The sequence below is a fragment of the Adelges cooleyi genome, unplaced genomic scaffold, assembly GCF_023614345.1.
Source record: "Adelges cooleyi isolate 19-005CV unplaced genomic scaffold, UGA_ACOO_1.1 ACOO_flye_CR_arks_rails_tigmint_CR_PRNA_21, whole genome shotgun sequence".
In the NCBI taxonomy this organism is placed as follows: Eukaryota; Metazoa; Arthropoda; class Insecta; order Hemiptera; family Adelgidae; genus Adelges; species Adelges cooleyi.
This window is the reverse complement of record NW_026095871.1, coordinates 11,398,064-11,412,058: the sequence shown is the minus strand read 5'-3', so window position 1 is coordinate 11,412,058 and position 13,995 is coordinate 11,398,064. Positions and strand designations below refer to the sequence as shown.

Below are 13,995 nucleotides of genomic sequence, written 5' to 3'. Positions count from 1 at the left end.
AATATATCTTAATCATATAAGATTGTTATAAAAAACGAGGTCATTGACCATAGTATTTAAAATGGCTTAATTTGGCCCGGGTTCTACATAAAAGCAAATATGAGTAATACTTGCGTTGAGTTAATAAACTACAATATTAATAATTACAATATTTTAGCGGATGGTGAGATTAAAATAAAATATTATGTTTTTATTCAAAAACAAAAAAAGATCGGTTAAAACGAATACACAACAGTTAAGTACAAAATTCTCTTACTCATTCCCCAGCTCAGTCCACCCTCGATGATCTATTTAAATATGCACATTATCCTGAATAGGTTTTATTGAAAATGATGCCAGCATTGCTATCGTGCCCAATCCACCACCGTTGTACAATATGTATTATTATAAACCTGTATCTATTTCTCTACAACTATACATATATTATGTCACAATCGGTACATATGTATTATAAATTATAATAATATATGCGACGCAAACGTAGCGCTAATTTCTGGCAATAAATCACACAACAAATTTTTCATGGGAAAATCGAAAACCGTACCTCGCTTTAATGTATGTGTGTGTATACACATAATATACATCACACTATAATGGAAATTGTTCGGTAGACCATTTTGCGACGTGTTTTATTGTAAAACGTACTTAAAACCGAAAATCAATGACTCGTGCAGTAAATAATTGCCACCCCATTCATACAAAGGTATACACGTCGACGGTATTAAAATGAAACATTAAGTGAAAATGGCCAACCTCCGGTCGTCGCAAAAGCTTAACACTAAAAGTGCCTCGATTTAACGTTAGTCGTTTTTTGCTTACATTTAAGTCTCGTAAAAAATCACATTTCTGCATTTCTTAAAATCTAAGCTTTTCCTCTTATCAAAAAATAAGTTAATACATTTTATATGTACAAAAAATAATTGTTGTAATGATAATTTCCACATTGCTCAGGCTACTAAGCAGTTTATTATTTACTAAGGAAATAAGAATGATTCAACCATTATTTTGTAGAAATCAGACGTTTTTAAAATGTTTATGTTAATACATTTACAATTCCGGCAAACATCAACTATTTTTTTTTTAAACACTCCAACAGTGTTTCTGACCGGACATGCTGTGTATAGTATTAGTATTTGGTAAGGCTTCGATATCATAGATTATTATAGCCTCGTATTACATATTATTTACAATTATTATAACCTCAATCTAATGTTACACATTGATATAGTATTATTTAAATTTGATCATAAAAAGTTGTACATACAAACTCCAAAGCTCGTGTAAACATGGCATTTTTATTGTTAATATTTATAATTATTTTTTCAATATAACAGTTGACTCACATGAAACCCTAGGCTTGCCATGTAATATTACATTTTTATTCTGAATAAATAAATAAACGCAAACTAACTAAACGGCGATAGTATTTGTATTTCAATAACTCGAGACAAATAGTATGCGTGACCATATTTATTTCAAGTTAATATTACAAAACATATTATAGTTAGATGGTAAAAATCAGTACAACTGGGTGGTAGACGATGAAAAATAATCAATACTACGTTATTCTTATTATACAACGGTGAACGGTAATTTATTATGTTCGGTAGTTGGTTGTCATTTTGTTCGTTAAAAATGAATAAGCAACTTTTACAAACTTCGAACGTTCCATAATACACAAATTTATATTAAACGAAATCCATAGTATTACCATATTATAATCTATAACCTACCATACAAAACACTCAGTGGTACGGGACATCTACCTTGTTGTAATAGCATAGTCTGTGCCTAACATCGGTACCCTAGTCTAATAATTATTTGTTTTGAAAAATGATGTTAACTCTGTTGGGCCAAGTCTTTTATTTTTTTTCTATAATAAAATACCGCTCACTTTTCCTTGTTTTTTTACTAACCAAACATACGATAGAGGTTTTCAATTTAATTCTGTTGTTGTTTTTACAATTAATGCTTTATGTAGTACCGTAGCACTGCGCATGGCAAGATTAAAAAAAATATGATTTTACATAGGTTTACAGTTTACTACAGTACTAAAACGTAAACTATATTTTATTTTCTAAATTTATGCACGAAAAAAACCTTTCTATTTTTTAAAATAAACCTATTTTAGCCAAAAATGTACAAGCAACATTTTTAAAAATTGAACGATTGAACAGTAACGCGATCGAAATCCCTGGAACATTTTTGAATCAAGTCATCATTTTTATTTTAGTAATGTTCAAAAGGCATCTTTACAAATAATTCTTCAGTAGAATGACACTGCAAATCAGAAACGGATTTTACAGACAACAAAATGTACCATGAAAATTGTCAACTGAAAGCAATGGTTCTATTTATGGCTAGCTATTTAACGCGAGACACGTTTGATGATAATATTAACGTTTATAGTCAAAATAACATGTATAACATTATAATACATGTATAGCCAACAAATGTAATATGTAAAAAATGCTTTTCGCATTTATAATATATTATTATTATTAAAACTTTGCTCGTTATTTATGTGACCCGTCGTCGTCGTCGCCGTCCAGCCTTTTGTTAGGACTAGCGCAAACTGGTTTTGTGTTCCGATTAAAAACGATAATAATTAAAATATGAAAAAAAAAAAATAAATAAATAGTAAGCCCGTAGTTCTGCGCGCGGACACAAAAGGGCCGGGTGGCGATGACTATGCCGTTGGTGGCTGCGGCGGCGGTGGCGGCGGTGGTGGTGCGGCGGGGACGGTTTTGGTGCGTTACACACACGCGGTATTGCATCACGGCGGCGGCGGAGGGACGGCGGCGCGCGGTTAACAATGACCGCGTGCGTGCGTGCGTGCGTTTGCGCGTATGTGCGCGCCTTGGCGACGTCGACGTCGACGACGATGCGGCCGTCGACGGCTGCACGCGGTAGCGACGGTACAGCTGCCACCCCGGGGGCACCTGGTAGGGGGATGCCGGGGTGCACGGCTACCACTTCGCCTCCCCCCCATCGCGGTTTAGTTACGGCGGTGATCGCGAAAAAACCAACCCCTAGCGGACCCGCCGGTAACTAAGCGGCAACGGCAACGGCAACGGCGGGTGCCGTGCGTGCGCGCGCCGTATACCCTGTGCGTGCAATGTGCGTCGTGCGTGCCGCGTACACCGCATACGTCCCAGACAACAGTCGTGTCGCGGTGCGTGGATAGCCTAGTGCGCGCGCGTGTGTGTGTCAGTGTCAGTGTCAGTGTTGGTGCACGGAAAACGAATTATTTTTTTAAACAGTTTTTTTGTATAAATTTTAAATTTTCCCAAAGTATTTGGACGAAAAAAACATTTTGAGTGAGTACTTACGGTTATTACAAAATATTTTAATTTTATGTTTTCAATCATCTTTCGATAAAATATTTTACCGGTATGTGTCTTGATGACGAGCGATCGGGCGGTAACTGCCCCTAGACCACCGACCAACTTTTATAAAAAATTATATAATTATTATACCTATAGTGGATATATTATTATATTAATCAAAACACCACGAGCGCGATGTGGCTAAATTTCCCCATTATCTATCACAACGTCTGTAGTTGGTGCATATTTAGTCAACCAAAAGACAATTAGGGCTTTTCTTTTTTCAAGTTGTCCCGTTGGATTTAACCGCACCGGCGGTAGGTTAGGTTAGGCCTAACCTTTGTTTGCGCGCGAAAATTTTCACTTTCTAGTTTACCAATGGAGGCGGTGGCGGAAGGTCCGACCCCTCAAAGGCTGATCCGACGACACCCCCGGAAAGCGAAAGCGCAACGCCGGAACTCGGAAGTGCTTTCGTACTCTGACCCATTTTGTGTGTGTTTACAAACAAACCCTTAACCGTTTTTCGTTTGTATACTCGGACCTGTGAAAACAACGTGCTTTAGTCGCCGCCTTATGGCCTTTGCCGGTCGAATATAATACAGCACAGACGTTTGCGGCGACAATTTAAACCGCGACGGTTGTCATGATGTAATATAAGAACGTAAGAATATGTTATAATATATTATTATAATAAAATATTGTATTGGACTGGTTCGTAACGTTACCGTGATTTAATAAATTAATCTAACGCGCGTGTAGTCTGAAAAAACAACAACCACACGCTATACTGTGCACTAGACTTTCAGATCAACAGCGGCAGCTGTGGTCCTATATTATTATTATGCTATACATGTATGTATGTGTGTCGTTTTATTAAATAAAGTGTTTTTATTCAACAATAAAAACATCCTTCCTGATTAACCGTCGACGCCGCCGCCGCCGTTGTAGCGTTATGCGCGCCTGCTGCAGATTACTGTATGATTATTATTTTCTATTATAATGTGTTTGGGCTTTGGGCGAGAGCATAGACCGAAGTAGTGGTTTTTTTTTAGTTGAACGCGTCGCAGAATTTGCAGGAAACTGAAATCTTTCATAGACAGTAACCGACAAGAGTGTGACGGGCGTAAGACGTTTAAAACAATATTAAAAAATCAGAGACAGGCCGGTCAGGGAAATCGAGGAGACAGGACTGGCTGAATTGGTATAAACACAAATCTATTCTCTGGACTCGATGAAGGGTGTATTTGAGTGCCCCCTAAGTCCACGACTAGAACATGCGTTGAGCTTGTTATTTTCATGGAAAATTTCGGTTGAGCGGAAAACGCTAACATAAACGTTAGAAGAAAGTGAAAAATTGTTGGGGTACCATTCACTTGCCTTTATTTTGCCGTGTGTTGTAGGGTTGGTTTGCCATTTACAATAATTATTTGTCGACGAATACGGCCGAACTGTAGTTTTCACTTATATATCAGCTCAATAGTAATTTCCCCAATTAGAATGACAATTCTATTTGGTAGAAAGTTTTTAATTTTGCTCAATTGATGGTTAGAATTAATGGTGTTAATATTTTGGAATTAATTAATTCAACGAGAAAAACATAAAACATAAAACATAGACTATCAAACAAAGTTGGTAAAGGATTATTATCCGGTTTGTTTAAAAGCTTGACTCGTTTATTAGTTGTACATAAGCCCAATAAACCCATATTTTGCTCAACATGTGCTGGAATTATTAAAATATAACTGCGTTTTTTTGGATTCGGATTTTGTTTGTCAATGACTTTTTCTATCCGCGTTTGTTTTATTGTTCTCATTCGTTTTCGAGAGTGATCGAAGAAACTAATGAACATAATATACACTGAAAATATAATTTTTATTCTGCTCTACTGTAAAATATTGTAAAAATTACTATTATACCCTATTTTGGTTCTCATCACTTTGATGTCGTACATTTTTTAAGGGTTATGACTGTTTTTATTTTTATTTTAAAACCTTTGTTTTGTTTACAGTGAAAGTTAGAAGAGACGAAATGGGCACGTGACGCTGGCTGCGACATCGGCTAGTATGAGCGAGGGTGGCGGGGAGGCTATGGCCTCATACGGTCAGGCGGGATACCCGCCAACACAACCTGCCACCCCGTCATCCACCGTGCCGGAATCCAAGACCCCTGGCCCAGCTCCCGGTCTGCCGCCGTTCAGTTCGTTTTCGGCGGTGGAACTGGCAGAGGGTCTGGGCGCTCGGTTGGGTCCCGGCGACGGCTACGATCCGACCACCGGCCGCATAATGGACATGCACTGGGATTACAACCCGGACGCGCTACACCGTCCCGACCTGTACCCGACCACCATGATCATACCGCAACCGCAGTCGTACAGACCGTGGGAGAGCAAGTTGGACGGCAGCAATTCGCAAGACTCCATGTCCAAAGGGTCGTTCGACTATCCTCCGTCGCCGGCCGGCAGCAAACTGCCGTCTTTCCAGTCTCAGTTCAACTTTCAGACCGAACAACAGCAACAGCAGCACCCGGAAACCGTGTCGCTGACGACCTTGACGCCGGCGGCCGTGTCGCCGAACCAGTCGCCGGGATTGCCCAGCTTCCACACGCTGTCTACGGTCAACGTGACCGCGGCTACGCCCCGAGGGTATCCCACGTTGGTGCCGGGCATCCAACAACAGTTTCACGACGAGAGAGCCGGCACCATCCATCTGTTCCAGAGTCCACAATACCCGCCGCCTCCACCGCCGGCAATTGCGTTTTCGCCGCAAAACCATCACCAGAGTACGATCATCCAGGGCAACTTTATGGGAGCCCCGCACCACCAGTCTAACCAGGCCACCCTGCTGACCGTGGTCAAGACCGAACCCGTGGCCATCGTGTCCGCTCAGATCCCCAGTCACGTGTACCAGAACTCCGGTGGCACGTTCATCGACTCGGTAAAGATGGAAGACACGCTGTCGCCGCGGGGCCTGCAGGAGTCGCGGAAAAAAGAACGGAGAAAAGTTCGGGCGTCCAGCATGGACAGCTCGGTGGAAAGCGACGGCGTGGGCAGCTCGAGCGTGGAGAGCTCGGGCCAAGTGGCGGCCATCAGCAGCACCGCCGGATTCAAGTCGCCGCTTGTGCAACACAACATTTCGGCAATGTCCGGCGGCAACGGGTCCATGATGGACTCGGACCATTGCGAGAACGGCTCCAACGGACTGGACAAGCAGACCAAGAAAAAGCGGAAACGCTGCGGCGAGTGCATTGGCTGTCAGCGGAAGGACAACTGTGGCGATTGCGCGCCTTGCCGGAACGACAAAAGCCATCAGATATGCAAGATGAGGAGATGCGAGAAGCTCACCGACAAAAAGGTAAGCGTGGGAACCGTTACGATAAAACGACAATATCACACACGCATTAGACCGCGTTTGTACAAGATAAGCGAGTTACTTAGATAAAACAATTTCAATAGCATACACAATGGGAACTCGCGAATTTCGGCGATAGCTATTCAAATTCACATTAAAGCGGTTTCATTATAATTCGGTCGAGACACTGTGCGGGTCACGCCAACCGAGTGCAACACGTTAACGCGCGCTTTGTTTACTTCCTGCCACAGTCGCCCACACACACATACACACCCCAAAAACACAATAATATTGTGACTGTCAGCGTGTAAACGCGACCGCGAAAGTTTAAAACGTTTCAACCCCTCTTTAGGGTGAACGGTATTTGTGTGGGTACACGCATACAATGTTGTTGTGTTGATGATTCGTCAACGGGACCTTCCCCTTGACACACATTTACGCCGGTGGCACCTGCGGGCCCTGCTATATTATGCCGTTTACATTATATTATATTGTACATTGCTATGGAGTGTTGTACAGTTACCCCATGCCGGTCCCACGGCACGACAACCGTCTTAACCCCGGCCAAAGACAAACGAACAGTGATTAGTACACTTGTCGTGGGCGCAACGGTGTATATTATTATAGGTCACTATATCGTAAATGCACAACAGATGTCCCGAAATCTCGAACATATTATGCTCTTCCTCTTTTTCTAGGAAAGGTCTCCTCGAGTAAGACACAGGTCTCGGTCGACTAACCCTGTTGTATTGTCTATACTTATGTTATGACCGGGATGCGGACCGTCAAATACAATATAATATGTATAAATATTATTGTGTTATTTATCCGACGACATTGGGGCCGGGACACTTTTGAAATATTTAATTATTTTTATGTAAATCACACTAAAAACTCATTCCGTTCTCACCGGACGTTCGCGTTTTACGTCAACCAAAATTAAACATTTCAAAAAAAAAATTATGCGTTGTTTTCATTGTTTTTGCGCCAAACCACAATCGCTACACGAATACTTAATTAAAATAATATACATATAATACAATTAAATTGCCGCTTTTTAATGATAACGAATAATACGTGTTAGGGTACGCTTATAGTTATTTATCTCTTACGGATTTAGGTCGCAATCGTGTTCAACGGTGCAAATCAAAGTTATCATAATGTAAAATGTACAGCTGTCCTCTGTACGTAATCGGCTTTATAATATTAAGGTTTTTAAAAGTATTTCAAACTTCAACAATTTCAAACTTTATCACGGTTTTACAGGAGCACATTCGCGTTTGACATAATTGAGGGTTGAAGTTTTAATTTTCCAAAAAGTCCATGAAAACCATGAAACCAGATTTTTTTTTTAGTGAGGCCCAACATGTTTTCTTATGAGTCATTGTATAGTATACAATTTTGGATTTCTCAGAGAATAGGAGAGGTTTACTGAGAAAACATCGCTTTTGAAAGAGGAATACATACAAAAAATAGATGAGCGTTTTTTCAAGCTAGAGTGTTCATTTTTTCATGCATATCTCTTTAGTGTTTTGCAAATTCTTTTTTATGTCTGGGGACACTCACTTTGCTGTAATCTGGCATGTTTTAGATTTAGAATACATTCATATAAAAATCGAATTATATTTTATCATAGTCGATTTTCGATGAACAAAATTTAGTTATAAACGTTAATTTTCTAGTAACTTTTTTGAAAATCGCTCATTTCACAATTATTTGGATAAACCTTAATAGTTTATTTTTTATAGAAGTATTTTTTCGTTAGTTCTTTAGAAAAAGTGCATGTTTCAAGTAGAGTTCGGTAGAAATTAAATTAAATTTTAATCGTTAATTAAATTTCTAATCGTAATAGATAATGTGTTTATCGGCAACTAATAAAATATATTTTATTTGTGAATAAAATGATTGGCAACTTAATTTATTTTAACGAAAAAAGTAAAAACTAATACATAAAGAACATTCAAGAACCGAGAAACAGGCAACGGCTAAAATTCGAAAAACTGCTACGACGCATCACGAATCCGTTTATATTGCTTGTACGTGGTGCGTTGGCAGTGAAAGTGTCTGGGGCGGTGAGGGATGAAGGCCGAGGAGGGATGCGAGAGTGAGAGAAAAATGCCGCGTGTCGGACGATGGCAGCGTGGCCGTACACTGTGGTACCTCGTGTACTGCTATATAGGCGGGACGGCGAAGAATTTTCGGAAGTGGCGGTAGGGGGGACGGGGGGCGAAGTGAACTTGCCGCAGCGGTATAGTGCGCACGGATCGATAGCGGAGAAGCGGCCGTAATGGCGTCGCGTCGCGCGCGTGTACTCGCGATGACTCATCGACGCATCCCTTGAACGCGCGAGAGCCGCGTCTTGTCGCGGTCGTTTGCGTGAGCGGCCGTCGCACCTCATGGCCGGCCGCGGCAAGTGCGGTTGTCAAAGGTTCGGGACGAAAACCGCCGGGCCGACTCGCGCCGCCTCCCCTCTTTCAGGTAGTCGGCGGCGGCGGACCCCTTGTTCGTGCATTTCACTCCCTCCCCTCACACCACCCCCCCATCTCCGTCGCATATATTTGTAGACGTACATTTCTATTAAAATATATATATAATGCGCGCAGTCCGTATGCCGTGGAGCTTAACCCCGGCAAACGCCTCGTGCTTAGCTATATTGCCACCAGTATAGGTATCCGTATACCGAAATCCAGACTGCACCCGAAAGAGGCTTTAGTATTTAAGTAAAAAATACCGATTCATTGACAACCGAAATGAGTTTTTTTCACCGTTTAAGTACAGTTTTTCGACCCCCGCTAAATAATATCGATGACATATATATAGAAATTAAATACACCTATAAATCGTCTTCCACACATAGTGTACAAACGTTGAAAGCCAAAGTCTCGAATTTCTACTGGAAAAAATGTACTTATCACATCTCACGCCTACAACGTATCCCAACCAATGCGTAGAGACAGACCAAAGAAAAAATACAAATGCGGCGTATGATAGATTAGAATCGTGCAGAGAGATGTACCATCCGGAAAAGAAACGGTATTGGTTTTAGCTTCGAAGCTGAGAAGGTATTCATCACGTGACTAGCGGCTTTTGAGATTCAAACTAAAAAAAAAAAAATGTTTTAAACACCAATCGCCGTTGTTTGCGGTTTATTACAAAACGCTCGTATAGTATAGTATGGCGAGCTGTTCTTTTAGTACACAGCTGTACCTCACAATTATTTTTTTTCGAATATTTTGCTTTTTCTCAAAAAGCGACGATTGTTTTCCTAGAAACTGGCGCAGGGGTTATGGCGGTCACTATATGATGGTCTTGCGTTAAGTGTTTTGTTCCCATCGAAAAACCACTGGTGGTTGGTCTCACGCTGGGCGAAGGTGTGCACGAAAAATAGGTATCTCGCTGGACGCACACAAAAAAAAAAGGAGAATCACAGCGATTCCGTCATTTAGCAGTTTAGTATATAATATGCGATTCATTTATTATACCCAGAGTATATAATATGTACACGTATAAAGGCTGTACTCGTAAAACAGATTCGTATCTTAGCTCCCTCTGACCGCGTGCCAGAGCCTCGCAGAACACCATCAACCGCAGGGACAATGAGTTTGTCGAATTATTTGCATCCCTACACGAAAACCTATAAAAGTAATATTATCAGTAGCTGACAAGTACGATTCGTACTTACCTAAACATCATAGTTACTAAGCTATAATATTATAGACTAGCGCATGTATATAGGTACTATTCCGGGTTCCAATTTTCAATGTGGCGATCGAGCCAAGAGAGACTTTGCAGTGTACATTATGTAAACTAAAATCGTTCGACGGAGGGATTCATCTGTAATGGGCATTGGACGCTACCGTTATCGATTTTTTTTCGCTCTTCCATACATAATGTCTAAACGACGTTGTCGGCCATTTTTCTTTTTTTTTTTTGTTTGGTCTCGCTGCGATAATTCGATATGGATATATTATATAGCGACACCCCAAACTATGGTATTAGTCGGTTGTGCTTGGTGTGCTCTCCGCGCGCGCGTTTAATCGTCCAAAAATTAGCATGACCATAGAGCGCACGTGGTCTGTATGCGTACTTTAGTAATAACGCGAGTAGGCGGTTCGTTCGCCATTATACGAACGCAAGCGAAAACTTATAAATTCTCCCGACAGCCGACATAACAGTATGATTTATAATTAAAAATGTTCATATCATACCATGTGCGGTCTGCTTACTAAACACTGGGCGATCGCCATAGTCAAAGTTTCAAAAATCCAGTCGCACCGACGCCGCAAAATTATTGCTAGCTAAATTATTTCAACGTCGAGCGGTCGCCGGACAGTGTCCTGCCGATTCGTAGGGCTTTCGGCAATGATTTTGAATAGGAAACCGGTGTCGACGATTTGGCGAAAAATTCTCGCGGTCGCGGAAGCGATTGAGATCATGTGTGTGTGTGTGTGTGTACACGCTGTGTAACATATAAGTGTAGTGCAGGTTGTAATACCTACTCATAAATGCATATATATGGCCGTGCACGTGGGTTCGGTCGGGTGTACAGAGTGCATGGGGCATGGGGAGGAAACCCCTTTACGACGTATGACGTCACACACGCACACACACACACCATTTAAACAGCTCTCGACGGTAATACGCCAAGGAGACCGCACTTCCGCACCGGCGAGAACACGAGACATCGCTTCCGGTCAGGTCGTCTGCGCCGGGAAGCCTTTTGCAAAAACCAAAAAAATTACCGATATAACTACAATAAAAATATTTACAATGTTTATAAATATTATATCTACTATCACGAAAACGCCGATCGGATTTAGCGCACCGCACCGGTTGTTTTAGGGATGTATGTATAATATAATATAGTACTGTGTATACGGTACGAGCGCAAGATAAATGCATATATATATATATATTCATCGGGTCCTATGGTGGCACACGGCGGCAACGTTGCGCACCGCCGCCGTTGAAGGTCAATGTTATAGGGTGAAACGAAGCCGCCATTGCACCTAAAACGAAATAAAAATAAACCCCGCGCCCCGTACCGCTTCGCCCCTCGTTTGGGGTGACAAAGATTATAAATCCCATAAACGCACAACGATCGTGCGCGTCATACGAACGTTAAATCCTCGCTATAGACTTGTGTATACTATGTACCTACATAAACACACGTTATAATAAAACGGCCGCAAAATGTATATAATAAATATACACATGATGCATGTCCGGAATGTCTCACGAGGATTTATTTATACTGCAATTATAATTCTCCTGAGAAATTTTTTTTGCTTTTTTAAAATATAGTTTAGTTGTGTTTTTTTTTTTTTTACAAACAACATTGGTTTAATTGTCACGAACATAGAAAAGTACAGTGTTAAAAAAAAACACCATTATCTGGTTTTTGAATTTCGCATTGAAGCCGCGTCAGTTGTCGATAAAAGTTTCAAATGTCGAATAACTAATTTTCGAATCAAAAAAATGTAACTTGTACGTATAAGTAGGGTTGAGGTAAAATTACTTTTATCTCCGCCAACTACTGCCGGCGTTTAGCGCTTACCCGCACTACTACGTTGGTGATTGATCTCACCATTTAAACGCTTGTAATTCGAGCAATATTTGTCATTATTTTTTAGCTTGCCTTCGTAGTATTTATCACACGAGTACAAAGGCCTTTAAATGTCTTTTATTGAAAATACGTATTAAGATAAAAAACCTATGACAGGTATATTCTATTTTTTCTCGAGTCTTGGCCGTGGGACCAATCAATGTTGTGGGTTGGACGTCGTGTTATCATATTTGGCATCCTACATCGGTGATACTAAGGGGGGGGGGGGTGGTAAGGAAGTTCAAGCTTTAAACTTTCTTAACTCTTTCAGGCATTCAAAAATTGTCATCAATCAATCAGGCATAGTCCCCCCAAATAATATTTTTAATTTTTACCGAAATTCAAAGGAAACATTAATAGTTGTTCAAGGGTCTGAACTTCCCTAACCCCCCCCCCTTTAGTTGCGCCAATGGTATCCAACTGTACATAGTACATATATATGTATATATATATATATATCATAAAAACGGCGAGAATTCCCACCGGGGAAGCTATTTTCATTATCATTGGCAACAATAGTATTGTACAGGGATTTCATTTTCTCTTTCGGATCGATTGATTTTTTTAATTTTCATGCACCAAACAAATTATTAAATTATGTTATTGCAACGCGGGTACTATATCTGCGTGTCTATGTTTACGCCGCTCTTCTGACCTATAAAGAATATTAGCATAATATACGTATTAGTATATAAATGCACACTGTACGGCATGTTACATAAATATGAACAGTGAACACACTATCGGCGAATTTATACCTAATCGTGTAAAGCTCATAAATTTACAATCAAAACAAACTCCTACGCCCGTGCCAGTTATGAGTGTTTTATTATTAATATGTATATAAAGGTATTTGTGTGGTTGCAATAATACTAAAGGTTTTTTTTTTAATACGTTCAACAGAAGTGTAATATATTGTTTTTGGTTTTTTTTTATGGGTAAGCGCGTAAATCAAACGGGCCGTTTTAAATTGTTATGTACTTAACGAGCGTCCTTATTTCCAATTTTAATATAACCTAATCGGTATATATATATATTATGTGTATGTATTATTGCTCGCGGAGAGTTATTAAAAATAAAATATATATATATACTTGAAGTACAGCACAAAAAAATATATATTTACATTTTTCAATTACAGTAAAAATGTTTTGAACTATTTATGACCAAACGGTTAAAAAAAAAAACATTTTCTCATTATATTTGTTGATCGAATTCGAATAACACTTCACATTAATAACAAATTGTTCGAATAAAAAAAGTTATCTACTGTATTTTATGAAGTTATTCAATTGAACATTTTCCTAATTCAGGCTCGTAAGGGTAGTTTTTTGGATGCAAGAGTAAAAGTTGTGACGGAAAAAGAAGAAAAATAAATCCAGTTTTTAAATATCTACAAAAATTATAGCTTAAATATAGATAGATTATTATCTATCTATATAAAATAGGTTGATAATGAACTGTCACTCTGGGACTTAATAATAAAATATATTCGGCGTTATGGTTTTTTATAGTTTTTATCATCGCATAAAAATTGTATTAAACTCCAATGCTTATGCTGTGGGCATGTGTGTACTGATCCAGGTGTGCTAGTATGTATAATTCTATTGTTATTGTACAGCACGCGTTGTGTTATGATGCATTTTCGTAATAACCGCCTATAATATTAGCTGTTATAACTAGTATGTATGTATTATAATATTGGTTGGAATGA

At 39.8% G+C, this 13,995-nt stretch overlaps 1 protein-coding gene across 1 annotated transcript in view; it reads left to right on the top strand.

The window, feature by feature from the left end:
* Window positions 1-3,177: 3,177 nt before the first annotated feature.
* The window catches only part of LOC126834505 (DNA N6-methyl adenine demethylase-like), a 36,340-nt gene continuing 25,522 nt past the window's right edge, over window positions 3,178-13,995 (top strand). Inside the window, exons 1-2 of the mRNA XM_050566468.1 lie at window positions 3,178-3,320; window positions 5,338-6,679. Coding sequence (XP_050422425.1) covers window positions 5,393-6,679 — 1,287 coding nt within the window. The 5' untranslated portion in view covers window positions 3,178-3,320; window positions 5,338-5,392. The remainder of the gene's footprint in view (window positions 3,321-5,337; window positions 6,680-13,995) is intronic.